Raw genomic sequence first — 27755 nt, 5'->3', positions numbered from 1 at the left:
CAGCAAAATACCTTCTTAGGCGACGCTGTACATGAATTTCTTTACCGAGGGGGAGAATTACATCAAGCATGTTTCAAATGTTTGTTACCGACGTTTGCTTGGACATAAACTTTAACCGTAAATGATTCAATTAGGTCAAACAGTAGTTTACATTAGGTTAGGCCGTCAGCCATGTTTATTAATATCTGGTTTTCTAAGCATGTATTCAAACGTTATTGCTAGATGAGTCTCTCAATGCTGAGTAATTCATTCTTAGTTCTGACTATAAGGTGGTTTTGGAAAAGAAGAAATATAATCCATAGAAAGAAGGATCAATCTTTGTTGTACGTGTGAGATTTTTTTTAATTAAATAATGTTACATAAATACACACTGGTTTCTATAGCGACATGAAGCTGTTGCTGTTACTGCTGGGGATTACACAGAGATCATGAATAAAAACATGATCATAACATTCTTAACATAAGTATTCTTGTGCATATGAAGGATATCTTCACTTCACACACACAATTGTCATTATAGCTTGTGGAAAATAAGAATTGTTGGACATGCAGTTCATTGCACAGGCCATTGCAATATGCCTTTAGTCCACTGGACAAACAAGATTTACAAGTAAAAAAACCCCTCCAAATTCAACTGAAAAGCATGAGTGGGGAATTCCTGTTGCAGAAAATTGACCCTGTCATTTTATTTTTTTAATCGCTGAGAAAGTTGATGTACTATTCAGAATCACTCAAAAATCACACATGAAAATAATACACACAGCACAGCAACATCCAAAAGCACTTTCTCTCCTGCTGATCCCAATCAAACACGTGGAGGTGAAGGCCATGTTCACAGAACACAGTGGGAGGGAAAGTGATTCCTCCTCTAGCTCCCTCGCCAAGATGGTCGTTTGGAGGGTGTCTCCGGTACTCAGGCTGGGACGCAGCTCGCTGGACACCTGGGTCTCGCCCATGTCCTCTCTTCTGCATATATGCACAGTGATTAATCAATTCAAGTGTGATGCTTCTCAGCATAAATGGACAGGGGGTTAATCCCACTGGAACGCACAGCATCCTTTTAAACCTGGTACCTTCTGATCTGAGATCAGATAAAGCTAAAACAGGCTGGACCGCACTGAAGGTACTGAACGTAGCCCATAACGATGCTATGATACGCGATACAACCCCAGTCTACCGCGGTACTGATGCTGACCTACATCGACAGTGCTGATCCTCATTCCTGACCCTCTTAGGCCAAGATCTCCTTTTACAGATACTGCAGTGACACTTGAGCCCGTCTACAGTCTTCATCAGCCCTCTCGCCATTCTTCTGGCGGTCTCCTGCAGGATCCGGGTCTGTCCGCCAGTCTCCCCCTCGGATCATGAGCCTTGCCGTTTCTTCTCCAGCCTGTCCAGCTTGGCCAGGTTCTCCTTCAGCAGCCTGGAGCCCGGCGACAGGAGGAGAGCTCTTTGGTAGTAGACTCGTGCTGCTGCGTAGTCTCCCTGAAAAAGTTCCAGCAAAAGCCAGAATGTTTAACAGACTGGGTAGGCAACTTGCAACAGGCTGAGCGGGAAAAGCTTCTCGTGCCAGAACCAAAGTGGAAACCTAACCGCTGTCCAGGAGCAAAGTGTAAACCTAACCACAGTCCAGGAGCAAAGTGGAAACCTAACCGCTGTCCAGGAGCAAAGTGGAAACCTAACCACTGACCAGGAGCAAAGTGGAAAACTTAACCACAGTCCAGGAGCAAAGCAGTTTGTCTTTTTTTAAAGAACAGACAGCACTGGTTGTCCGCCTCTGCCATGCTGTGATGTGATGTGTGTGCTGGAAAGTGTCCCATAATGTCCAAGTATGGTGTTTTCCAAGAGTGACATCACTGCTCCTACCTTTATATGCTGTATTCCCCCCATGTTCATCCAGGCTTGGGACTGATCTGGCTTCAGCGCAACAGCAAGTTTATAGCTCTGCGAAAGAAAAAACATGACTGCTTCAATCTCAGTAAAAACACACATATGCAAAAAAATACACCTGAAAAGATTTAAGGATGGAAAATTTTTTAAACAAATTTTTGGAAATGTAATCCCTTCATGACTTAGGGCATCACTGGAAACCTGTTTAATAAACCAAGCCTCCTATAATGTTTATATCATAGCACAAAGTAACCCACTTCGTAAACGCATTTGTCTCGAGTCCAGAATGAAACATGGCTCCATTTACAAGCTTTAAACCTGAAACCAGCCTTTTGAGGCTAAACTTGGATGAAGTCAAGGGGCCACAGGACAGCTGGAACCCGTCCAGGAGAACAGAGAAGAGCCACCGAGAGAGCTGTAGCTACAGGAAACAAGCAGGGATTACCAGCTCAGGCTAGCCACAGCTGATCAGGGCTGGGTGGGGCATAAACAGGCCACTCAGTTGCGCACTCAATGGCGCCCAATGGCGGGAGCTCTGCTTAAAGGGGAAGTGGCCAAGCATCAAGGTAGGAAGAGAGTGTGGTTATTTTAGAGTCAGAAGGTGACATGGTGAGAATGTCTGTTTGAAGAGGCTGTTACCCCCCGCCCCCCCAACAGACAGATAGCCAGAGAGAGAGGGAGAGAGAGAGAGGGAGAGAGAAGAGGAGGAGGAGATGAAGGCACCTCAAAGGCTCGGTCAAGCTCATTCATCTCTCGGAGTTGGTTGCCCATGGAGAAGAGAAGCTCCGCCTTCACAGCAGGGTCTGCAGGCTTCTGCTGAAGGGCCTTATCCAACGCCTCCAGCGCCTGAAACACCCACCCAGCCCGTGAACACACACCATTTCTCTTCCATTCCATTCGAGTCTGACTCCATTAGGAAGGTCTCCTCTCTTTTGTCTGTGTGAGTACGTCGTCGGTAATTGAACGATTTACTGCTTAATGTTCCATTTTAAGAATTAAGAATTGAGAAGAGAGAAGCGGCACACAATTCATCCAGGGCTTAGCAAGGGGGCACTCCCCCATGAGGCAGTGAAATCACTCCTCATTACCTATAAACCCTGCACGGGGTGGAAATGGCTGAGACTGAGTGGATTATTCATTTATTCAAGGTGTTTAAGTGAATGTGTGTGTGTATATGTGTGCGTGTGTGTGTGTGTATGTATGTGTTATGTGTATGTATGTATGTATGTGTGTGTGTGTGTGTGTGTGTGTGTGTGTGTGTGTGTATGTGTTATGTGTATGTATGTAGGTGTGTGTGTATGTGTGTGTGTGTGTGTGTATGTGTTATGTGTATGTATGTATGTATGTATGTATATATGTGTGTGTGTGTGTGTGTGTGTGTATGTGTGTGTGTGTGTGTGTGTTTGTGTGTGTATGTGTTATGTGTATGTATGTATGTATGTATATATGTGTGTGTGTGTGTGTGTGTGTGTGTGTGTGTGTGTGTGTGTGAATCACACCTCTGTGTGGTTCCCCTGCCTGCTATAGATGGCAGACAGCAGGCGGTAGCACTCAATGCAGCTGCTGCTCCTGGAAATGATGCCCAGAGTCATTTTCTCTGCTTCTATGGAACGGCCTGCCATAGCCAGGACCTGGGCCTGGGAGAGAGGGAGAGAGGGAGAGAGGGGGGGAGGGAGAGAGGGGGGGAGGGAGCGAGGGGGAGAGGGAGAGAGGGAGAGAGGGAGCGAGGGGGGGGGGAGGAAAAGGATTATCTTTTGTATACCAAACAGAACAAAGACATTTGGCTTTTGGCTTTGGGAATGACAGTAGAGGGTCTGGGGAGGCGTCATTAGGCTGCTCCAAACACCAGTCTCAGGGCAGGAACCAGACAACATCAGCTACTATGACAAATTCACCATTAAACGGCAGCCCAATGCAGACTGATTTCACACTAATGGCCATTTCTGTGTCCAAACACACACCACTATTATATAACACACCACTATTAAATTTTTTTCAAACAAGGTAGTTTTAAACTGATGTCAATCAAACATCAGTGCTGCAGCAATGCTGGCATTTTTGTAACCACTATTAAGAGCCTCTGTAAAACAGCGAAGGCTCAGTGAGGACGGCGGTGGGCGGGGCTGGGGCTGAGCCGGCTCACCAGGGCCAGGGAGACGTCCGGATTGTCCGGCTGCAGCGAGGCGGCTTCTTGGTAGACCCGCAGAGCTTCCTCGTAGCGGCCTGTGTTGTAGTACAGCGCCCCCAGAGGAGTCAGAATATCCACCTTCCGCACCACCTGCAATGCCCTGCATCCATCCACACACGCACACGCAAGCTCATAGGTGGGCGTGTCCCAGGCATGGGCGTGTCCCAGGCATGGGCGTGTCCCGGGCATGGGCGTGTCCCGGTGCTGTGGGGCAGGCTATCAGCGTACCGTTTGTACCAAAGCTCTGCCTCGTTACTTTCGTTCGAGGAGCGCAGTAGCCGAGCCAGGTTCACCATGGCAACGTAGTGAGACGGCTTCAACCGCACGGCATGTTGGTAGTGGATGGCTGCTTGCTCACCATTGCCTGAAAGAGAACGAGACAGTCAGAGAAAGAGAAAAAAGACATTAGAAAAGGATCTTTAATTCACTATATAAAAACCAGATGTATTCCACTTGAACTCAAGGTTACTGTGATATAAACATTTGACCGGCAATAAAACGTATCGTAAATGACAGGGCTTCAATCCCCATTTCAAATTCAGTATCCTGTCCAAAATCTTGTAACCTAGATTCATTTATTCGCGTCCTACAACAGAAGTACTCCAATCACAGCCTTTCAGTTCCTGGAACGACGGGATTTTCCATCCACACTTTACAAAGAGTCTGGTGAGAAAAAGATGAGCACTCGGTTACATCAGCTGGTTAACTCCCAGTGGAAGCCGGAGTGCAGGTCTGGCATTTGAGTGCTGTGCTCCAAGCGCAGTTTGAGCGGAGGGGGTTAAGAGGGGCCGACCCGCACGCTCCCTGGTGCTGCAGGCGGGTTTGAGAGGTGCGTCTCTGACCTGTGTCCACCAGGAAGACGCCGTAGTTGTTGTGCAGGTCGGAACTGTCAGGGCAGTTCTCAATGCCTTTAGTGTAGATCTCACTGGCCTCAGCAAACCGCTTCTGCAACAACATACGATCGTGTGCGTCAGAACGGCTTATTATTGCATCTCTTCGCCATAAAACCCCCACTCTGCTAAAATTTAATATACATAAACTTTGACCTTATAGAAGTGGTCCATAGAAGACGGATGAAGAGACAGAGACTGATTGTTGAAAGAGAGACAGATTTCAGATAGAGACAGACAGACAGAGAGAGAAAGAGCTGAGTTTTAAAATTTATTTTAGACCATCAGTTTAAGAGACAACAATCCACATTCAAGCAGATGTAGGCGTCACCAAAGAATGTCAGCAAAGGTCAAAACACCATTCGTAATGGTGCAAATATCTGTGCCAGAGCCCCTCACCCTCTGAGAGCTGTCCAGGGTCTGCATCCCACTGAACCGCCCTGATCCTAGCTTTCCCCAAACCTTTCCAACACGGATCAATTGGCAATGCTTTGACCCATAAAGATAACTGAAAATAAAAACATGTGGTGGAAGCCTCATCAAAGACACCAGCAAGGAAACGCAGAGACTTAGAAAACTTAGATCCTGACTAAAAGCATTAAAAAGGGCTTCCCTCTGAAAACAAAAAGGACACTCTGAGGTCACTACGGGACTTAATATGGACAAGAAGGCGTGATACAGGGTGATAGAGAGACAGACCGAGTGGGGAGAGAGAGAGAGAGAGAGAGAGAGAAAGAGAGAGAGAGAGAGAGAGTGCAACCTGATCAGCGTAGAGAGAGGCTAAGCTGGAGTAGGCATCAGCAAACTGCGGGCCAAAGCGTATCGACTCCTTGAGTATTCCCTCGGCCTCTTCCTCTTTGCCCTGGGACCTGCATCATCATCATCATCATCATCATCATCATCATCACCGCCGCCATCAATACCAACATCGTTAGTAGAATAAAAGCTACATTGATGCACATGCATGCAGGCTGATGTATGCGCGTGCATTACTTGAGAAGGTTGCCCAGGTTGAAGAGCGCTCGGTTGTGTTGGGGGTTGATGTCGAGAGCCTTCCTGTAGTAAAGTTCTGCCTCCTCGCCACTATGAGTCAGCGTGCCCAGGTTATTCATAGCACTGGCGTGTCGAGGGTACAACCTACAGGCAGAGAGAGGCAGAGAGAGAGAGAGAGAGAGAGAGAGAGAGAGAGAGAGAGAGAGGCAGAGAGAGAGAGAGAGAGAGAGAAATAAAGAGAAAGATGGAGATGACAAAGCAAAAAAAGGAAAGTAGAAGACAGACAGTAAAAAAGTTAGAAAGAATGCATGAAAGAATGATGACTAAGTCTAATGGCACAAAGACGTCTGGCTTCAGTAGCTCTGAATCTAATGGCAATGACAGTGGAGGGTCTGTGGAGGCTTCATTAGGCTGCACAAAAGCTCAGAGAGAGAACACCAGTCTCAGGGTGGGAACCACAGAGCAGCTGGGAGAGAGAACACCAGTCTCAGGGCGGGAACCACAGAGCAGCTGGGAGAGAGAACACCAGTCTCGGTGGGAACCAGACATCATCAGTTCCCACTAGAGTTGTCAAATTACACTCACCCCACCGCTTGAATAGCGACGGGCTATAGGACCATGGACACTTATAAAAGACAGAGGAGGGGAGAGGGGAAAAGAACGCAGGAAGAAGAGGAAGAACACACTCACTGAAGAACACACTCACAGAAGAACACACTCACTGAAGAACACACTCACTGAAGAACACACTCACAGAAGAACACACTCACTGAAGAACACACTCACTGAAGAACACACTCACAGAAGAACACACTCACTGAAGAACACACTCACAGAAGAACACACTCACTGAAGAACACACTCACTGAAGAACACACTCACAGAAGAACACACTCACTGAAGAACACTCACAGAAGAACACACTCACAGAACACACTCACTGAAGAACACTCACAGAAGAACACACTCACAGAACACATTCACTGAAGAACACACTCACTGAAGAACACACTCACAGAAGAACACGCTCACTGAAGAACACGCTCACAGAAGAACACACTCACAGAAGAACACACTCACTGAAGAACACACTCACAGAAGAACACACTCACAGAAGAACACACTCACTGAAGAACACGCTCACTGAAGAACACGCTCACAGAAGAACACGCTCACTGAAGAACACACTCACAGAAGAACACACTCACAGAAGAACACATTCACTGAAGAACACACTCACTGACGAACACACTCACTGAAGAACACATTCACTGAAGAACACACTTACAGAAGAACACACTCACTGAAGAAGACATTCACTGAAGAACACACTCACTGAAGAACACACTGACTGAAGAAGACACTCACTGAAGAAGACATTCACTGAAGAACACACTGACTGAAGAAGACACTCACTGAAGAAGACATTCACTGAAGGACACACTCACAGAAGAACACACTCACAGAAGAACACACTCACTGAAGAACACACTCACTGAAGAACACGCTCACAGAAGAACACACTCACTGAAGAACACACTTACTGAAGAACACATTCACTGAAGAACACACTTACAGAAGAACACACTCACTGAAGAACACATTCACTGAAGAACACACTCACTGAAGAACACACTGACTGAAGAAGACACTCACTGAAGAAGACATTCACTGAAGAACACACTCACTGAAGAAGACACTCACTGAAGAAGACATTCACTGAAGAACACATTCACTGAAGAACACACTCACTGAAGAACACATTCACTGAAGAACACATTCACTGAGGAACACACTCAGTGAAGAACACATTCACTGAAGAACACATTCACTGAAGAACACACTCACTGAAGAACACACTCACTGAAGAACACATTCACTGAAGAACACACTCACAGAAGAACACACTCACTGACGAACACACTCACTGAAGAACACATTCACTGAAGAACACACTCACTGAAGAAGACATTCACTGAAGAACACACTCACTGAAGAACACACTCACTGAAGAAGACATTCACTGAAGAACACACTCACTGAAGAACACGCTCACAGAAGAACACGCTCACAGAAGAACACGCTCACTGAAGAACACGCTCACAGAAGAACACGCTCACCGAAGAACACACTCACCGAAGAACACGCTCACAGTAGAACACGCTCACTGAAGAACACGCTCACTGAAGAACACGCTCACAGAAGAACACACTCACTGAAGAACACATTCATTGAAGAACACACTCACTGAAGAACACATTCACTGTAGAACACACTCACTGAAGAACACATTCACTGAAGAACACATTCACTGAAGAACACACTCACTGAAGAACACACTCACTGAAGAACACACTCACTGAACAACACACTCACTGAAGAACACATTCACTAAAGAAGACATTCACTGAAGAACACACTCACTGAAGAAGACATTCACTGAAGAAGACATTCACTGAAGAACACATTCACTGAAGAACACATTCACTGAAAAACACATTCACTGAAGAACACACTCACTGAAGAACACACTCACTGAAGAACACACTCACTGAAGAAGACACTCACTGAAGAAGACATTCACTGAAGAACACATTCACTGAAGAACACACTCACTGAAGAACACATTCACTGAAGAACACATTCACTGAGGAACACACTCAGTGAAGAACACATTCACTGAAGAACACATTCACTGAAGAACACACTCACTGAAGAACACACTCACTGAAGAACACATTCACTGAAGAACACACTCACAGAAGAACACACTCACTGACGAACACACTCACTGAAGAACACATTCACTGAAGAACACACTCACTGAAGAAGACATTCACTGAAGAACACACTCACTGAAGAACACACTCACTGAAGAAGACATTCACTGAAGAACACACTCACTGAAGAACACGCTCACTGAAGAACACGCTCACAGAAGAACACGCTCACTGAAGAACACGCTCACTGAAGAACACGCTCACAGAAGAACACACTCACCGAAGAACACACTCACCGAAGAACACACTCACAGTAGAACACGCTCACTGAAGAACACGCTCACTGAAGAACACGCTCACAGAAGAACACACTCACTGAAGAACACATTCATTGAAGAACACACTCACAGAAGAACACATTCACTGTAGAACACACTCACTGAAGAACACATTCACTGAAGAACACACTCACTGAAGAACACACTCACTGAACAACACACTCACTAAAGAAGACATTCACTGAAGAACACACTCACTGAAGAAGACATTCACTGAAGAAGACATTCACTGAAGAACACATTCACTGAAGAACACATTCACTGAAGAACACATTCACTGAGGAACACACTCACTGAAGAACACATTCACTGAAAAACACATTCACTGAAGAACACACTCACTGAAGAACACACTCACTGAAGAACACATTCACTGAAGAACACACTCACAGAAGAACACACTCACTGACGAACACACTCACTGAAGAACACATTCACTGAAGAACACACTCACTGAAGAAGACATTCACTGAAGAACACACTCACTGAAGAACACATTCACTGTAGAACACACTCACTGAAGAACACATTCACTGAAGAACACATTCACTGAAGAACACACTCACTGAAGAACACATTCACTGTAGAACACACTCACTGAAGAACACATTCACTGAAGAACACACTCACTGAAGAACACACTCACTGTAGAACACACTCACTGAAGAACACATTCACTGAAGAACACACTCACTGAAGAACACACTCACTGAAGAACACATTCACTGAAGAAGACACTCACTGAAGAAGACATTCACTGAAGAACACACTCACTGAAGAAGACACTCACTGAAGAACACATTCACTGAAGAACACACTCACAGAAGAACACACTCACTGACGAACACACTCACTGAAGAACACACTCACAGAAGAACACACTCACTGAAGAACACACTCACTGAAGAAGACATTCACTGAAGGACACACTCACTGAAGAACACATTCACTGAAGAAGACATTCACTGAAGAACACACTCACTGAAGAACACGCTCACTGAAGAACACATTCACTGAAGAACACACTCACTGAAGAACACATTCACTGAAGAACACATTCACTGAAGAACACACTCACTGAAGAACACATTCACTGAAGAACACACTCACTGAAGAACACACTCACTGAAGAACACATTCACTGAAGAAGACATTCACTGAAGAACACACTGAAGAACACACTGACTGAAGAAGACACTCACTGAAGAAGACATTCACTGAAGAACACACTCACTGAAGAAGACACTCACTGAAGAACACATTCACTGAAGAACACACTCACAGAAGAACACACTCACTGACGAACACACTCACTGAAGAACACACTCACAGAAGAACACACTCACTGAAGAACACACTCACTGAAGAAGACATTCACTGAAGGACACATTCACTGAAGAAGACATTCACTGAAGAAGACATTCACTGAAGAACACACTCACTGAAGAACACGCTCACTGAAGAACACATTCACTGAAGAACACACTCACTGAAGAACACATTCACTGAAGAACACATTCACTGAAGAACACACTCACTGAAGAACACATTCACTGAAGAACACACTCACTGAAGAACACACTCACTGAAGAACACATTCACTGAAGAACACACTCACTGAAGAACACACTCACTGAAGCCCCACTTCCATTTTCATCATATAATTAAGAAAAAGGCTCTGTGGTTCTATGGAAAAACAGGAAGACACAGAACAGTTCCCCTTGTTCTGCTGGTTTACTCGTATTTCCGAAAACAAACACAATGGCGCACACTCACACACACACACACACACACACAGACCTGAGGGCTGTTTTATAGTGGTGAATGGCTTCTTCGTTTTGACCTCTGTCCTTCAGGAAGTTGGCATAGTTGTAGTGAACTTTAGCATTGTGAGGTAACGTTTGAATACCAGACCTGAGAGGAGGAGGAGGAGAAGAAGAAGAAGAAGAAAAGAGGAGTGAGAACCATCCAGACTCCAGTCAAACACAAAAAGCAAACACAAAGCTCGCTCTCTCCCTACGCCCACGTGTGCTAGCTCAAATGTACTACGCTGACCTTGAGAGAGAAAGAAAACTGACAGTAAAAGAAAGCGCACTGCCTCTACTTCAGTGTCACACACACGCCCACACGCACCTGAAGAGCGCCTCTCGGGAGAGCCAGATCTCGTTCTGCTGCACGGTCTTCCAGGAGAAAAGGAGGACCAGGAGCAGCATGGAGACAGTGAGAGCAGCCGCACCCCAGCGGCCTACCAGTGCTCCCAGCCTGTTCAGCCCATGCACCAGTAGAATACAGTAGCCCATACTGGGGGAGGGAGAGAGGGAGACAGAGAGAGCTTCACTGGATAAAAGGTGAATTCAAATATTGGGATAATTCAGCTGGAAGTAAAGTGGTTTGGCTCCAGTCGTCGGCACGTCTCACTGGTAGCACACTGCGCGGAAATGAAATGCTTCTCATGCACGTTTGCCCAAAGAACGGTTTGCAGACAGCGTAGGGATTCAAACACTTCAGAATGCGTAAGGCCTGGATGGAGCTGCATCTTGCCTGAGGTCATGTACCCATTAGTCTGCAGACAGAAATAGAGCAGTCTTCACAGCCAACGCAGCACATTCCGCAAATAGCATGCGAGTCTGTTCTGCACAAGTACATGTCACTATTCAAATATGACTCACAAGAGTAAAACTTAAACACCCAAGATCTTAAAAGCTCCGATATGCATGTGTGATGTGTGTGATGGGTGTGTGCATAACAAGCAGGCTTCACAACAGTGTGAAGTCCATTTCCAGTCCTGCAAAATATGTGAAGAACATAAGAAGCACAGGAGGGAAGAATGGCCTTCCAGAACAGGAAACTGCTTGTTTTCACACACTCCACACCAGTGCAGGAAGCCAGAGAAAAGGACAGGAGAGGAGAGGAGAGAGGAGGGGAGAGAGGAGAGGAGGGGAGAGGAGAGGAGAGAGGAAAGAAGGGGAGAGGACAGGAGAGGAGAGAGGAGGGGAGAGAGGAGAGGAGGGGAGAGAGGAGAGGAGAGAGGAAAGAAGGGGAGAGGAGAGAGGAGAGGAGAGAGGAGACGAGAGGAGAGAGGAGAAGAGGAAAGGAGGGGAGAGGAGAGGAGAGAGGAGGGGAGAGAGGAGAGGAGAGGATGAGAGGAGAGAGGAGACGAGAGGAGAGGAGAGGAGGAAAGGAGGGGAGAGAAGAGAGGAGAGAGGAGAGGAGGGGAGAGGAGAGGAAAGGAGGGGAGAGGAGGGGAGAGAGGAGAGGAGAGGAGAGAGGAGAGAGGAAAGGGGGGAGAGGAGGGGAGAGGAGAGGAAAGGACAGAGGAGAGAGGAAAGGAGGGGAGAGGAGGGGAGAGAGGAGAGGAGGAAAGGAAGGAAGAGGAGGGGAAAGAGGAGAGGAAAGGAGAGAGAGGAAGGGGGGAGAGGAGGGGAGAGGAGAGAGGAGGGGAGAGAGGAGAGGAGGGGAGAGGAGAAGAGAGAGGAGGGGAGAGAGGACAGGAGAGGAGAGGAGAGGAGAGGGGAGAGGATGGGAGAGGAACAGCTCCACAAAGGTCAGACTCATTGGAGCTTGTTCTTCCGGTTCTGCATTCGAGTTAAACGCACAGTTCCCTATAAATCCAGCACTATTTCATTTGCAGGAAACCTGGATCTGGAAGGAGTCGCCTCCCTGTCCTGCTCAGCACCTCCTTCCGAGGCCTCCTGGTGTTCACCCATGATGTTGGCCTCCTTCAGCACGGTCCAGCAGTGCCGTCATTACTACCAATGCTGTCTGCTCTCATCTAGCACACATATGCAGTCACCCATAGCAGAGAGAGACAGAAGGGGCTGGTATTCCTTTTATAGCTGCTGATTGAACTTTGTGTGTGTGTGTGTGTGTGTGTGTGTGTGTGTGTCTGCCCTCTGATTCTGAGTGACCATCACTCTGGTCTGATCTCTACAATGATTAGTAACTGATGGGGATCTGTATGTACCCAGACTGCATGGGGCGAACAGTTACATTAATTGCACTGTTTAGCGCCAGCCTGACAGTAGCAAAGGCTATTAAAAAGCCCCTGAGCAAAAATGCCTCATTAGGAAGGCAAGGCACATCCAAGTCGGGTTTATTTATACAGCACCTGTGGAAAACAGGAACTGTCGAGACTGCAGGAAGATGATTTGGTGGGGCTCACTTTTTTAGTTTTGTAACCACAGCGATATTTTAATCTTGTTATCTCCAGAAGGAAAGAGAGAGTATCGCTTCACTGCTGGACACAGAAGTTCTAAAGGCCTGTCTGATAGTCTTGTAAATCACCAGGTAACTCAGGTAACGTGTGATGCTAACAACACCAAGTTCATGTGTTTGATTCTGTGGGTGTGCACATACTGTTATACTAATAAATATGTAAGCTGCTTTAGATTTAAAGAAGTCTGTAGAGTGCTGAAAGTTATATTATGGATTTTAGTCATAGACTATGATTTTTTTACAGTCTATGATTTTAGTGTAAAAAATTAATTTCAACTGAGGCATTTTCTCTTATGGAGTTGAACTGCTTAAGTATTTTCCCACATAGCATTTTTCCTGTATGATGTAATGATATAACGGCGGCAGTTACATTCATGACATAGATCATTTTTGAGGTTAATTCAACTGGTAGAATATCAAATGATTTCGGTACATGGTAAGGCAGACATTTTATCCATGAAGTGAGTTCCTTTGTGATCATCTTCATGTGAGTCTTTTCTTAAAAACATCTGGTCTTGAATTCTGAGGAGGCCACTTATAAAAGAAAGTACAGCAGTAATTGTAAGAAGCTACATTTCACACCGTGGTTGAAATGCCCATATACGCCAAGAAAACCATCCCTTAGCGTTATTGTCCTTGGGGTTGTCAATGTGTACATTAAACGTATCAGCTATGACAGAGTGAACAAAATGAGTGGGTATTAAATAAAGAATGTCCGTAAAATCATCCTTTATACGCATGTGGCCTGTAGATACTTACTAAAACATCTGCAGTGTCTTTCAGAGTTGCACTGAGATTTGCAGAGTTACACAGTGGAGCTAAATTCCCCAAGCGATAAATGTCTGCATAAAAAAAAAGAATATTTAAATATGCTATCACCATTCTTGCTGACGCGAGTTGTTTGCTGGAGCTGAGTCAATTGACACAGGTGCACCGATGCACTCATTTAGCCAGGCTTCTGCTACCAGCATAAAACCAAGGCCATGGCCATCATTAGAAAGGCTGGAAAGGAGATGCTACACTGTGAGTGTGTTTGTGTTTAAGGATCATCACAATGATCAGAGCCAATGAGATTAGCACCCACCCACACATACACACATACACACACGCACGCAAAACACACACACTCCCAGGGGTGGAGCAGAGGAAGGACGAGGACAAAACACACGAATTCACGCAGCACAAGACGGAAGAAGCAAACGCCCTGCAGGGCACAGCACGGGCTGTAAAGGGAAGAGAGAAAAAAAAAGCTTTAAAACGCAGCAAGAGCCATTTCCCACAGGGCAACAGTTCGAACACAGCCGGACTTCGTGGACAGTCTTTGACGAAATAAGACCTATACACACATGTAGCCAGGCTGCACAGGACATGACGAGGAAGGCACAAACAGCCCAACAAAAAACAGGTGGCATCCGCTGGTGCAGAGATGTTATGGCGGAGAGGGGAGCAAAGCAATACAGGTATGGAGGGAGGAGAGAGGACAGTTTCAGGGACATTGTTAGGTGACAGATCACGTTTCTCACACTCACACACACACACACACACACACACAGACACAATTACACGTGCAGACAAACCTGGGCATGTAGAGGACTCTCTCAGCCACTACAAATCCCACTCGGAAGAACAGATTAGTGGCAGGGATGAAAGGGAACACCAGGAACAATATCCCCACCAAGACCTCTCTGCCTTCCATCTTCTAGAGAGAGAGAGAGAGAGAGAGACAGAGAGAGAGAGAGAGAGAGAGAGAGAGAGAGAGAGAGAGAGAGAGAGAGAGGGGTGGGTTGGGTTAACCAATTTATAGAAAAATTAACCAGTAGAAACATATCACAACTTATGTCCACACACACACACACACACACACACACACACACACACACACACACACGTGCACAGACACAAACAATGGACTTCACAACAGTTAACCTTAGTTAACAATAATAACCATGATCTTAATTATGCTAAACTATAACCCTACAATATAGAGAAGAAACCATTCAAGTCTCAGGAGTGTGAAAGCCCTACCACCTAGGAGGGACCTGGAGGCTCAGCAAACAGAAAAGTGCTTGACTGGGGAAAGGTCTCAGCTAAAGTGTCTAAATCAGGGAGGTCCAGCTCCTGGAGATCTACTGGCCTGCAGAGTTTAGTTCCAACCCCAAGCTCTCACACCTTATCCCATTCATCAACGCTTGCAGCAGCTTTTGGATATTAGAGCCAGGAGCGTTGGAAATAACTCTGCAGGACGGCAGTTCTCCAGGACAGGACGTGGGCATCTGCGCTGTATGTGGATGGATGAGTCATAGAGTACATCATTCCTGACATGGCTTAAAGCAAGGAGTCTCAGCACAGTTCTTGGGACTGAACGGTTGGTCAACATTTTCAGTGTACCCCAATACACCAGAATCAAGCCATTAAAAACACCCAACACCTGGTAAAGGTGAACCAGCAGCTCAGCTACAGGGAAGACATGTGGTCTTGTGGAGTTTAAGGACTGGGCTGAGGAACTTTACTCAACATGCATGGAAGAGCAAGCGGACACCTTTTATCTTAATCTCATTCCGACAGAAACAACGAGCTCCTGCTAGTTTTTAACCCCACATGAACAAATCTGGGGTCACAATCTGGGAGATGTTTCAGAAAATGGGGCAGAACTCCAGCAGGGCTGCACCTGACTGGTCTGCCGAGGCAAGACTGTGCAGAGGATGTGCTTAGTGAATCAGACCCCGCCTATTTAGCCAATCAGGCTCTGCTGGTTACACGCATGGTGCAATCACGCTCATATAATTGCATGCATGCACACACACTAACATATTAATATGACAAATACTAAAGGAAAAGGGCAAACACACACACACACACACGCCTAAAGCCTGAGGAAGGGGTGTGTGTGGCATTCTCGGGGTAGTGCTAGGCCATACGGACGACCATGACAGGGTCTGGGGATAACATTATCAACATGCCTGTGCCAAACACCATCTGCTGCTATGGCAATACAAGCAGAGGTCATCTACAGTCCAGCCCAAAATGCCAGCAGGCCAGATGAGTGCCAGGCTCCTTCTAGAAGTTTCTTCAGAGTCTCCTGCTCACCTCCCAACCAATCCTTTCACTTTGGCTTCAATCGCCTCTCCTATCCTGTAGAGTCTATTAAAAATCTACCCATCGCCATAAAAAGTGTTTGTGTGTGTGTGTGTGTGTGTGTGTGTGTGTGTGTGTGTGTGTGTGTGTGTACAAATGTAAGAATTCCAATCTCCCTGCTGGGAAAATGAAACAGAATTTTTTGGTGTGTCATTTTGCAATTCCCTTTAGCTACGTACGACACTGACAGAATCAAGAAACAATCGCATTTAAATTATGATCAGAATATGAAATCTGATTCTGCCAGCGATGGAAAACAACTTGAAATGAATTCCTAACCTAATGTCTGTATAAAAGAAATTAGTGACAAGTCTCTCTCTCTCTCTCTCTCTCTCACACTCACTCTCACACACTCTCACACACACACTCGCGCACACGCACACACACACACACACAAACACACACTCTCACACACACACTCGCACACACGCACACACACACACACACAAACACAAAGAGATGCACTGATAGCTTTCTGACATCGTAGTGCCTCTCCCAGGCACACATTATGAATTATTCAAGCAGGGGATATGAGCCCCGAGAGACAGAGGCAGGGGATATGAGCCCCGAGAGACAGAGGCAGGAGATATGAGCCCCGAAAGACAGAGGCAGGGGATATGAGCCCCGAAAGACAGAGGCAGGGGATATGAGCCCCGAGAGACAGAGGCAGGGGATATGAGCCCCGAAAGACAGAGGCAGGGGATATGAGCCCAGAAAGACAGAGGCAGGGGATATGAGCCCCGAGAGACAGAGGCAGGGGATATGAGCCCCGAAAGACAGAGGCAGGGGATATGAGCCCCGAGAGACAGAGACAGGGGATATGAGCCCCGAAAGACAGAGGCAGGGGATATGAGCCCCGAGAGACAGAGGCAGGGGATATGAGCCCAGAAAGACAGAGGCAGGGGATATGAGCCCCGAGAGACAGAGGCAGGGGATATGAGCCCCGAAAGACAGAGGCAGGGGATATGAGCCCCGAGAGACAGAGGCAGGGGATATGAGCCCCGAGAGACAGAGGCAGGGGATATGAGCCCCGAGAGACAGAGGCAGGGGATATGAGCCCCGAAAGACAGAGGCAGGGGATATGAGCCCCGAGAGACAGAGGCAGGGGATATGAGCCCCGAAAGACAGAGGCAGGGGATATGAGCCCCGAGAGACAGAGGCAGGGGATATGAGCCCCGAAAGACAGAGGCAGGGGATATGAGCCCCGAGAGACAGAGGCAGGGGATATGAGCCCCGAAAGACAGAGGCAGGGGATATGAGCCCCGAGAGACAGAGGCAGGGGATATGAGCCCAGAAAGACAGAGGCAGGGGATATGAGCCCCGAGAGACAGAGGCAGGGGATATGAGCCCCGAAAGACAGAGGCAGGGGATATGAGCCCCGAGAGACAGAGGCAGGGGATATGAGCCCCGAGAGACAGAGGCAGGGGATATGAGCCCCGAAAGACAAAGGCAGGGGATATGAGCCCCGAAAGACAGAGGCAGGGGATATGAGCCCCGAGAGACAGAGGCAGGGGATATGAGCCCCGAAAGACAGAGGCAGGGGATATGAGCCCTGAGAGACAGAGGCAGGGGATATGAGCCCTGAGAGACTAGAAGACACTCTAAACTAGAACACTTACCTAGAATGCTCCACAATTTCAAATGAAAAACTGTACCTTAAAAATCAGATTTGAGCTCACACACACACGTACACAGAGAGCAGTTGCACAATGTTTAGAGAGCAGCTCACAGCTGACAGTTTTGCAAAAGCAAGCAACTCCTCCATCACTGTTCAGAAACTCCCCCCCCCAGGCAGAACGCAAACGTGCATCACACCTACAACCCACCATGTGGCTCCCTGCGGATCCTACGAGCCCCAGCCATGCACCAGGCCCCACCGAGCACGGACACCCAGCTCAGCTCGGCCAGCTCTCAAGTCCTCTGTGACTCAAGGGTTTCTGAAGCAGAGAATACACTGAACCTGGCAGTGCTACTTGCCTCCAAAACCACAGCTGAGAAAGTCTCTTACAGCCCCACAAAACAGCGCTTGCCAAGGCCAAATATCCGTAATGCGCTAACGCCTCATCTGCCTTTCGTTCGCTTCCCTTTTTCCTCAGAAACGGAAACTAATGCAGCCTAACTGCCGGCGACGCAGCACTGTTATCGAGATGCTCCTTCAATTCATACTTCTTTTGAATCCTTAATGCAGTGACTCTTATTGCACTAGTCAGGCTGGGAATAAACACAGACGTCAAGACCCTTGACAGGCTATTAATTCCAGCTTTCCCTCCCGGCAGGTGTGGAAAGTGTGTGGAATAGTCCAAGTCCCTGTGATTATGGAGATGCTCGGTAATACGAGTCCAGGGACAGAAAGATTGGAAGGGATTCATTCCGTTTATGCCGAGCAGATCCCATTTCCTCTAGCATAGCATGCATATTTCCAGCCATTAGCTGTGCATATGTAGGTGGTCCTTGGAGTTTATATATAAACACACACGCACATTCGTACACAAACACACACTTCCACTCACCTGGAGCGATGTCGCACAGTGCAGGCAGAGAGCGAGCATGCACAGTGCCAGCACCAGGGTGGCGATGTTGCGTGCATCCCACAGAGACTCCACTAAAGGGATGCTGCCCACCTGCAACCACAGCAGCTGTGAGCCACTCTGAATGTACGACCGCCCCTCGACAGCACGCATGTGTAGGTAGTGTTACCTGCCAGTCATAGCAGAGCATCACAGGGGCCAGCAGAAGCCAAGCGTTGAAGGCCAGGAGATAGCAGTAGGTCAGGAACCTGAAGAAAGATCAAGTCAATGTGAGTTACTAAACTGCATGAGGGTGTGGCTCCTAGATCAACCCGTATGGGGTCTAGTGCTCGACATGAACATACCCGTTGTAGCTAAAGCCATACGACTATAGAAGTTCCAGGTAAGGCTGCATGATGTATGATACAAGTTCTGGATATGGCTGTAAAATAACATGGGTGCTGCATGGGTGCATGTATGAGAATATGGGTACTGGATAATGTGGTACAAGGACATACATTTTAAGTAAGTGGATACGCACATGGGCTTGAGATATTGAGAGGGTTTTACATTGTACATTAGACTGACTGGGGGTGGTGTGTGTGTGTGTGTGTGTGTGTGTGTGTGTGTGTGTGTGTCTTGCCTGGTGAGAAGAAAGGGGGAGAAGGATGCCGGGTTGTCCTGTTCTGAGAACAGAGGCATGGAGCCTCCCATGAGCCACAAACGAGCAGACAAGATGAGCAGCAGCTAGAGATAAAAAATACGCACACACACACACACACACACACACACACACACACACACGCGCGCGCGCACGCACACACACACAGAGAGAAAGCTCAATAACAACGAAAACCCCCCACAAAAACAGTCAGCGTGCGAGTATGACAGGCAAGATTAAGAGAAGCCCACTTACATATACAGAGACCACACAAGCTCGTTTGATGAAGGGCTGAGAGATCCTGATAAGCTCCTTCCACCTGCACCGTGACAGAAGCCTAAACCAGGGCAATAAAAGAGCAGACGGATGCTCAGCGTCTTAACGAACCCACCAAAGAATCGGCTAATGAGTTCTGTGTGAGCAGAGCAATTCATCGAAACGTTCATTAGCAATTATTGTTCCGTAGATATCTGTCTGTTCATTCTTACGCCCAATTTAACTTTCATTAATTTGGTAACTACGTTTCACACTAGCCTCATAGCTCGCACACCTCCACAGAAACACGAGAAGATGCAGACGCACGCACGCACGCACGGAAACCACCAACACGAGGCGAGCCCAAGCACAGGAAATGCGGTTTTGTATTTAAGGCGTGGCATTCACAGTGAACATTAATGTGGCCTGACAGCTGGCATGCGAGAAGCAGTGTGAATGGGAGAAAGCAGGAGGAGCTATCTCATAATTCACAACACTACCATCTACCATCAGACTGACTCACAGGAGAGAGCTTCTTCTAATCACTGTGTGTGTGGGGGCGGGGCTATTACGCTCTAGGGACTGAGCTAAAATACTGCCCAGTTCCTCCGCTCCGCGCCCCCACCTCGGCCTTGCGCCTTTCTGCCCTTTCCATCGTCTCTCACTCAGTCCCACAGGGATCAAGGTGAAAAGCAAAGGATGAGAACCAGCCAGCACGAGTCCACTCTTCTAAAGTCTGGAACAGTACACACGATGCCCTGTGCGATTGTCTGGGCGTCCAGAACAGCAGTGGGAACTGGTGTGTATGGCCCACCCAAACAAACAGAGGCAGACTCACACACACACACACACACACACACACACGGCAGCATCATTATCCTGCATTTGATCTTCAGGACGCTGATGGTTTGGTTCGTGTCGTGCCTTACAGCCTGAAGAGAACACGAACCACAGCGGGTAAGCAGGCTATACCCTGCGATTACAGGACGCCATCTTGCACGCATGTCCACGGCAGGGACGTCCTGCACGCGCGTGAGCTGCACAGCTGTGAGAGGAACTCGGGGACATTCATGTGCAACAGTGATCCTTGTTAATATTGCAGAAGATATGAAATTGCAACAGGGAGGGGTGAGATGGTGAAAGCATGTAATATTAATACTGCCCATCACAGCCACTCCATCTAACTTATCACACACACAGACCTGCTGCCCACAGTCATTATGCCTTCTGTCCATCACACGCCTGTGTGTGTGTGTGTGTGGGGGGGGGGGGGACCCTCCCCAGGGTGAATAGAGATAGTGTCACAGCAATGTGGGGTGAGGGAAGGGTGTGTATGTGATGTCACACTGTTTTGCTTCTGTAACTGCATCCATGCAACTCCACTTTGGCTCTGATGATGATGAGGTCATTTAGGTAACTGACATATTGAGGTCCTAGTGGTGGAACAAAAAGTAAATTCTAAAATTAAATTTAAAAAAAGAAACTAAATGATGAAACTGAAAGTACAGCAGTAATTTAAAAAGTTCCCTAAACTAGTAGCTGGGTTGATTAAAAACCCAATTATTGAATACACAAATATTTGTACACCATGTTGTATAATGTAATGCTTATTTTTGGCCATTTGTGCTATATTGTATCTTAAATCTCATGGCTCTGTTAACCATCAAGTGGACATTTAGCTGATCTGCTGGACAGCCTCTGAATGTGCCCCACTGGAAGATCTGATTCAAACTCCCAGAGGACCATTATAAACACATCAGCCATAACTCATGGGGCAGACATCCAGGCCCAGAACACAGGCACTGTTGGCTTTTTATTCGGCTTACGCAGGCTTACCTCTGACGCTGCTGCAGCTTCTGCTAGCGGTTACTTTGGGCTCCTAAGAGTAGCCGGCTTTGAGCTGTCGGAAGGCCAGTCTCCATTAACACAGGCAACAAGACACTCGGAATTAACCAGGTAAAACTAGTAAACCTCTCCCTGCCGGAACTGAGTTCGTGTCCATCAGGAGCAACAAACTCTGTAGACCCAGCAGAAGCTCAGGTATGGTGGGGGGTCTGGGTGTGTGTGTGTGAGAGAGTGTGTGTGTAAAAAGTGTCAATACACATTCTTCTTAGCAAGTCTGAATACTTGTTTTCTTTTTATCTGAACCATAGCTCTGCACATGGCCAGAAGAGGATGTTCCCAAACAGAATGAATGAAATACTGTAATAAACATGTCTAGAGAATCTGGAGGATTATGGGTAGTCCTTCCCTAATATTCGAGTCACACTCACTCCAGCTTCACACACAATCAGTGAGACTTCAGCCCGCGAGAAAACAACTCACATGTCAAGTATCTGGGAGCAATCAGAATCAAACGATTTTGAAAGATGGAGAGAGACACAGAGGGAGACACAGAGGGAGACACAGAGGGAGAGGTGCTGGAAGTTGACGAGAGGAGCAGAGGAAAGAGAGGCATAGCTGCTTCGCCTGCTGGACTGTCTTTGCACATTACAGTGTCAGGGAGCAGACTGCTTCACGTGAGCGAGCCCTCACCTGCGCTTCAACAGTGAGCCCTCTGCACTGATCACTGGCCACATTTGTGGCTGTCATTTGTTTGCTACCATCCAATTAGCCTCAAGAATATCAAAGCTGCTAACAAGAGACTTTCTTTAGGGACAACTCCAATATTGTGCTAATTGTGCCTCATAACATGCATTTAACTAGATATAAATACTTAAGAACCTTTTCGGGGGGGGGTTGCTCTCAAAGAGAAGTTAGCGAAACTTATGGTCTTAAGACAACATTTGGGAAGAGACAGCTGGCTGAATATGAATATGAAAACGTCAAAGGAAGACAACGCTTTGGGAAGAGGCAGCTGGCTGAATCAGAATATCAAAGAACAGGCAGACTGTAGAATACTGATTGGGAACTTTAAAGTGAGTTTCGCTTCTCCAGTATGGATGCAGCACCGTGTCTGACCTTTAGAATATTATTGATCTCTTGGCTTTAGAAGCAGATACACTTCTTGGCAGCTCTTACACAAAACAGGCGAGAAGTACTCTGTTTTTTGCTTTTTTCTTCTAAGTGACTAGATGCTTTCTTTCCTATTTTTCTCAAAACATCACGTTTTTCCATCTGTCCTGAACGCAGTGATCTGAGCAGTCTGGCCGGGTTCTGCAACGAATTAATGTAGATCAGATCTCATGCCTAAGACAGGTTCGGCCGTTACCTAGCCTGATCAAACCACAACGTGGCTTTGGACAGTTATCATCCCATATTCAGGAAAATGATCTCATTCTTCAACGGCGAGGCAATCGACCACTGCCTGCCTCTCTCTCGCTATGCCTCCCAAATGTCTCTCTTTCTCGCTCTGTCTCGTTCTCTCAGTTCAATTGTGCTTTATTGGCATGACAAATATTCACATTTGTATTGCCAAAGCTTTGATGAAGAAACGAACATGTTATACAAAAGATATTATAGACAACAACACAACTGCCACCAATAATAGTAATAACACTATAACTTCTATTACTATTCTATACAACAACATAAAAGGCTCTGTATCTCTGCTATCTGATGTCTGGTATCGCTACTATTAGTGTTTGGGTTTCTTTGACTGAGGGTGGGTGGTAATTCCTTGGCCCTCCCAGGCAGGAGTAGCATTGAAAGCATATGGCCGATTGCTCCGCTAAGCCCTTCAGTGGGATTCTCCATAAACATTCCAGTCCAATCTGCCCCATTCTAGAGAGACGTTAATGACACTCGTGGGGGTTTCACACAGGCACCACTAACTCCAAAACACACACATTCAACTCCAAAACACACATTCTGTAGCGGCACCCTATCTGGAAGTTCAGCTCCATTTCAAAACGACCCATCAAGACGGCGGGGAATGTCAAGGAGAGGTTGTGTCATGTGGTCATATTTTTAAACACACATCAGCTGCTGAGCACAGTCCTACTGCAGTGCAGGGTTTGGCTTCTCTATGACTGTGCTGAATGGATTGGTCTCTAATGTGCGACTCAGCATGAGAACACAGCTTTCACGCCTGACCTGGGAAGCATTACTGCGGCGCCCGCTGAGAGACACAAACGCCCCCGCACTACCCATCAGAAAGAAGCCTGGGCAACATCAAGGTCTCGCCATGTGACACCATTAATGCCAGTTTAAACCTTTGCATGGTAACAAACTGTAAACAAATTCAGACGCGCATACACACACACATACACACAGAAAAATACACACATACATACGGGTAAAGTGGCTTGTGACATAGGACCAGGCCGTCGTAGAGGACACACACTCCAAAGACGGTGACGCCCGTCTCTTTGACCAGCATGGCACAGGTGCCCAGGAACAGAGACAGCATCAAAAAGCATGGAGATGTGGTTGAGGGGAGCAAGTCTGCTGTACCGCATGCTGGCACACTCCTGCAAGGGAGACACACACACACACACACAGACTGGAAGAAAGCATTCTCTCCCAGGTTGCCTGGATGTTTGCTCTAAAATGAAGGCAGAAGTCTGGGAGCAGCTCGTGGGCTATGGGAGTGAGAGCAGGGAAGGAGTGAGATGACGAGAGGTGCATAAGGAGAGAAAGTGTGACTAATATCACCTAATATAGAAGCAAAAGAGTGAATAATCTCACATAATATAGTAGAGGAAGAGTGGATAATCTCACATAATATAGTAGAGAAAGAGTGAACAATCTCACTTAACATAGGAGAGGAAGAGTGGATAATCTCACATAATATAGTAGAGAAAGAGTGAACAATCTCACTTAACATAGGAGAGGAAGAGTGGATAACCTCACATAATATAGTAGAGAAAGAGTGAACAATCTCACTTAACATAAGAGAGGAAGAGTGGATAATCACATAATATAGTAGAGAAAGAGTGAACAATCTCACTTAACATAAGAGAGGAAGAGTGGATAATCACATAATATAGTAGAGAAAGAGTGAATAATCTCACTTAACATAGGAGAGGAAGAGTGGATAATCTCACATAATATAGTAGAGAAAGAGTGAATAATCTCACTTAACATAGGAGAGGAAGAGTGGATAATCTCACATAATATAGAAGCAAAAGAGTGAATAATCTCACCTAATATAGGAAAGAAAGGCCAGGAGGAACAACATGCTGGCCAACACATCCGCTCTCCCAACGATTCCAGACACCTGTGACACACACACACACACACACACACACACACAAACAACAAGCTTGTGCAACATGCGTATTTTACCAGGTAAGCAATTTTAAGGTGGCGGAATGCCAAACTAAACACAGTGATAGATGGGAAAATCTGACACACAAAGCAAATGGGAATTACTTTGATCAACCTTCCAAAACACCCAGTGACAAAGGAAATGAAGATATTCTGCCTCCTCATTCAGGGTGGATTTATGTCACTGCCCCCAACTATAAGTGAGCCGTGTCGGTTAAGCCTTTGTGAAATAGGTCATTATAAAGTTTCTCTAATTTTAAGATCTTCAAGGAACATCAGACTGCCCCTCTTGAGGTGGCGGGTAAGGGAACGCGAGCCGGATAAGAGCGGGGATTGGGAAATACTCCAGCGAAGGTGACCGGGGCAGTCACGAATCCAAGCGTGAGCTGGTCCCTCCCCCACTGGGGCAAACAGTCCTGAGGTAGAAGTCAAAAAGGACCAGACAGATGCGTGCTCTCCCGCGGGCGTGCGGACTGTGGACGGCTTAAGGCTGACTCGTGTGACGGACATAAGAGAGACGAAAAAGAGGGATGAGGAAAGAATGAGAAGATGAATGACTACATAACCCGTCGAGTAAACGAGGGAGAGACTGCCTCTCCTCCACTCCCTTCTAGTTTCACGTAACATTTCACTCCCTCGTCCCTGCGGCAGGGACTGGCGTTTAAACCCTTCCAAAATACACTCTCCACATCTGGAGGGCTCTGAAGCCCATCCCCCCACCATCTGAATTCCACACGCTTGGTCTCTCTCTCACACACACACACGCACACGCACACCCCGCAGAGAAAGGCCTGCTGTGCACTACTGCTTAAACACCGTGAGCCCTGCAGGTAGCTGTCATCCTGATTCCAAACTAGCCCATGACCTTAAAGGAACAGCCCAAACTCCCGTGCTAATGGCGCTAAACGTGAATGGGATCAATTATGTTAGCGAGATCAAGCTAACTGCTTCGCCGTGCATTCAGTTAGCCACGCCCTTCTGTTTGGAACTATTCTTCTAAATGTGATTGCCTGTTGGGAGACTGATGCAAGTAATTTGGTCCTCATCAAGTGCGAGTGTTTGATTGCACCATTTAGCTTTCATTCTATGCCAGAGTAAACACCAGAGAAAGAGTAATTGGAACTGCATGCTGGAAAAGTACTTTTTCGTGTGTCATTTTTGCTGGAAGCTGCATCCCTATTAAAAATGTACAAGAGATGCACACAGACCTCTTCACTCTAAACTCTATAACCCAGAATCGAAGTGCATTTATCTCGCGCAACTTTCCACTGTCCTTGAGCATCCCACATTTCCTAGCAGTAGGAAATAGCCATGCCTTCCACACTACTCCACTTCCTCTGACAGCTTACCTCAGAATTTGAAAACGAAGCAAAGGCTGAAGAAGGGTCTCTCGAAGAAAGGCAGCGCACGAGTGCGTGCGCGCACACGCACACACACACACACACACACACACACACACGCACACGCACACACACACACACAGACACACACACACAGACACACACACACACACACGCACACACACACACACACACACACACACACACGCACACACACACACAGACACACACAGTTCTCACTCAGGCTTTAGGTTTAAACGATTCTAACCCCTCTCCACTCCTGGCATGCAAAGACTCTGAAGCTGCTCGAATCTGCAGCCTGAATACAACACACACTCATCGTGAGAGCAAACACACACACACACACACACACACACACACACACACAAACATGCTGCACACTATTGCTTACACACTCCGTGCTCTGCATACAGCAGTCATCCTGTTTCAAAGCCAGCCCGTTACCTTAAAAGGAACACGCCATTACCCAGAAAAGCTCAGGTCTGCGTCAGTCTAAATCTATCGGGAGCATTTTGTGTTTAAAGTCATCAGCCTCTACACACACACACACACACACCCACACACCCAGCTGCACACTATTGCTTACACACTCCGTGCTCTGCATATAGCAGTCATCCTGTTTCAAAGCCAGCCCGTAACCTTAAAGGAACACGCCATTACCCAGAAAAGCTCAGGTCTGCGTCAGTCTAACTCTATCGGGAGCATTTTGTGTTTAAAGTCCCCAGCTGCTGGTGTCACTTCCTTCTACTCCTCTGAGGCTGTCTAATCAGTAGCGAAATATGACTCGGGGGCACTGGGGTGCTTGATGCAGCCAAAATACCACAGTGCGATTATATTCCTGATAGTTTTTAAAATATTTTTATTTTTCATAAAATATAGCGACTATGAACTCTAGCTAAAGACTGGCCTGCATTATTTCAATCTAACTTGTGTATATTTATTGGATTGTGGAGAACCATCAAAGAAAAAAAAAATCAGCAGATGTTCAACAGAACATTTGATACATCAGCAAAAGACGGCGAGAACATCCGAGTTTCAGTAGGATGCTTCTAGCACGGACAGAAAAGCAGTGATCTGTCAGAAGGCTCATTTAATATTGCGAGATTGCAGTAAGGTCAATGGTGCAATAATTAACAAATGATACATTGTGCAGGCCAATTGTATAATGTTCACAGAACAGCGGAACTGGCCAACAAAGCAACTCTGCACAGAGCCAAGACTCGAGACTGACCAGAAACCCCTCCATGATCCCTGCTTTTATGAACTGAATTGATAGGGGAAGTGGCTCAAGAGTCCATGGAAAAAACCTTTTCTTCATTTCCAGTCGGATAGCTCCTAATGCACTGCTAACTGCTCTCAGTAAGTGCTGTGCGTTTTAAATCTGGCTCCCC

At 46.8% G+C, this 27755-nt stretch overlaps 1 protein-coding gene across 7 annotated transcripts in view; it reads right to left on the bottom strand.

Moving 5' to 3' along the window:
• Positions 1 to 317: 317 nt before the first annotated feature.
• tmtc1 (transmembrane O-mannosyltransferase targeting cadherins 1) overlaps positions 318 to 27755 on the bottom strand; it is a 35226-nt gene continuing 7788 nt past the window's right edge. For 3 of the 7 annotated variants that reach the window (XM_035528015.2, XM_027021280.3, XM_027021279.3), the window contains 19 exons: positions 24880 to 24953; positions 24028 to 24204; positions 19793 to 19874; positions 19520 to 19623; positions 19067 to 19145; positions 18880 to 18990; positions 14812 to 14933; positions 11153 to 11320; positions 10820 to 10933; positions 5962 to 6105; positions 5729 to 5837; positions 5125 to 5166; positions 4921 to 5023; positions 4307 to 4442; positions 4034 to 4178; positions 3390 to 3527; positions 2614 to 2736; positions 1867 to 1944; positions 318 to 1485 (listed from right to left, as the gene is read on the bottom strand). In XM_035528015.2, the coding sequence (XP_035383908.1) occupies positions 1363 to 1485; positions 1867 to 1944; positions 2614 to 2736; positions 3390 to 3527; positions 4034 to 4178; positions 4307 to 4442; positions 4921 to 5023; positions 5125 to 5166; positions 5729 to 5837; positions 5962 to 6105; positions 10820 to 10933; positions 11153 to 11320; positions 14812 to 14933; positions 18880 to 18990; positions 19067 to 19145; positions 19520 to 19623; positions 19793 to 19874; positions 24028 to 24204; positions 24880 to 24953 (2172 nt within the window). In that variant the 3' untranslated portion in view covers positions 318 to 1362. The remainder of the gene's footprint in view (positions 1486 to 1866; positions 1945 to 2613; positions 2737 to 3389; positions 3528 to 4033; positions 4179 to 4306; positions 4443 to 4920; positions 5024 to 5124; positions 5167 to 5728; positions 5838 to 5961; positions 6106 to 10819; positions 10934 to 11152; positions 11321 to 14811; positions 14934 to 18879; positions 18991 to 19066; positions 19146 to 19519; positions 19624 to 19792; positions 19875 to 24027; positions 24205 to 24879; positions 24954 to 27755) is intronic. The other 4 variants (XR_014125746.1, XM_035528016.2, XM_035528018.2 and 1 more) reach the window with 4 other exon arrangements.

This window comes from Electrophorus electricus, chromosome 11 (assembly GCF_041902795.1).
Source record: "Electrophorus electricus isolate QZ-2024a chromosome 11, ASM4190279v1, whole genome shotgun sequence".
Classification (NCBI taxonomy): domain Eukaryota; kingdom Metazoa; phylum Chordata; class Actinopteri; order Gymnotiformes; family Gymnotidae; genus Electrophorus; species Electrophorus electricus.
The sequence above is the reverse complement of the archived record's forward strand: the minus strand, read 5'-3'. Positions and strand labels throughout refer to the sequence as shown.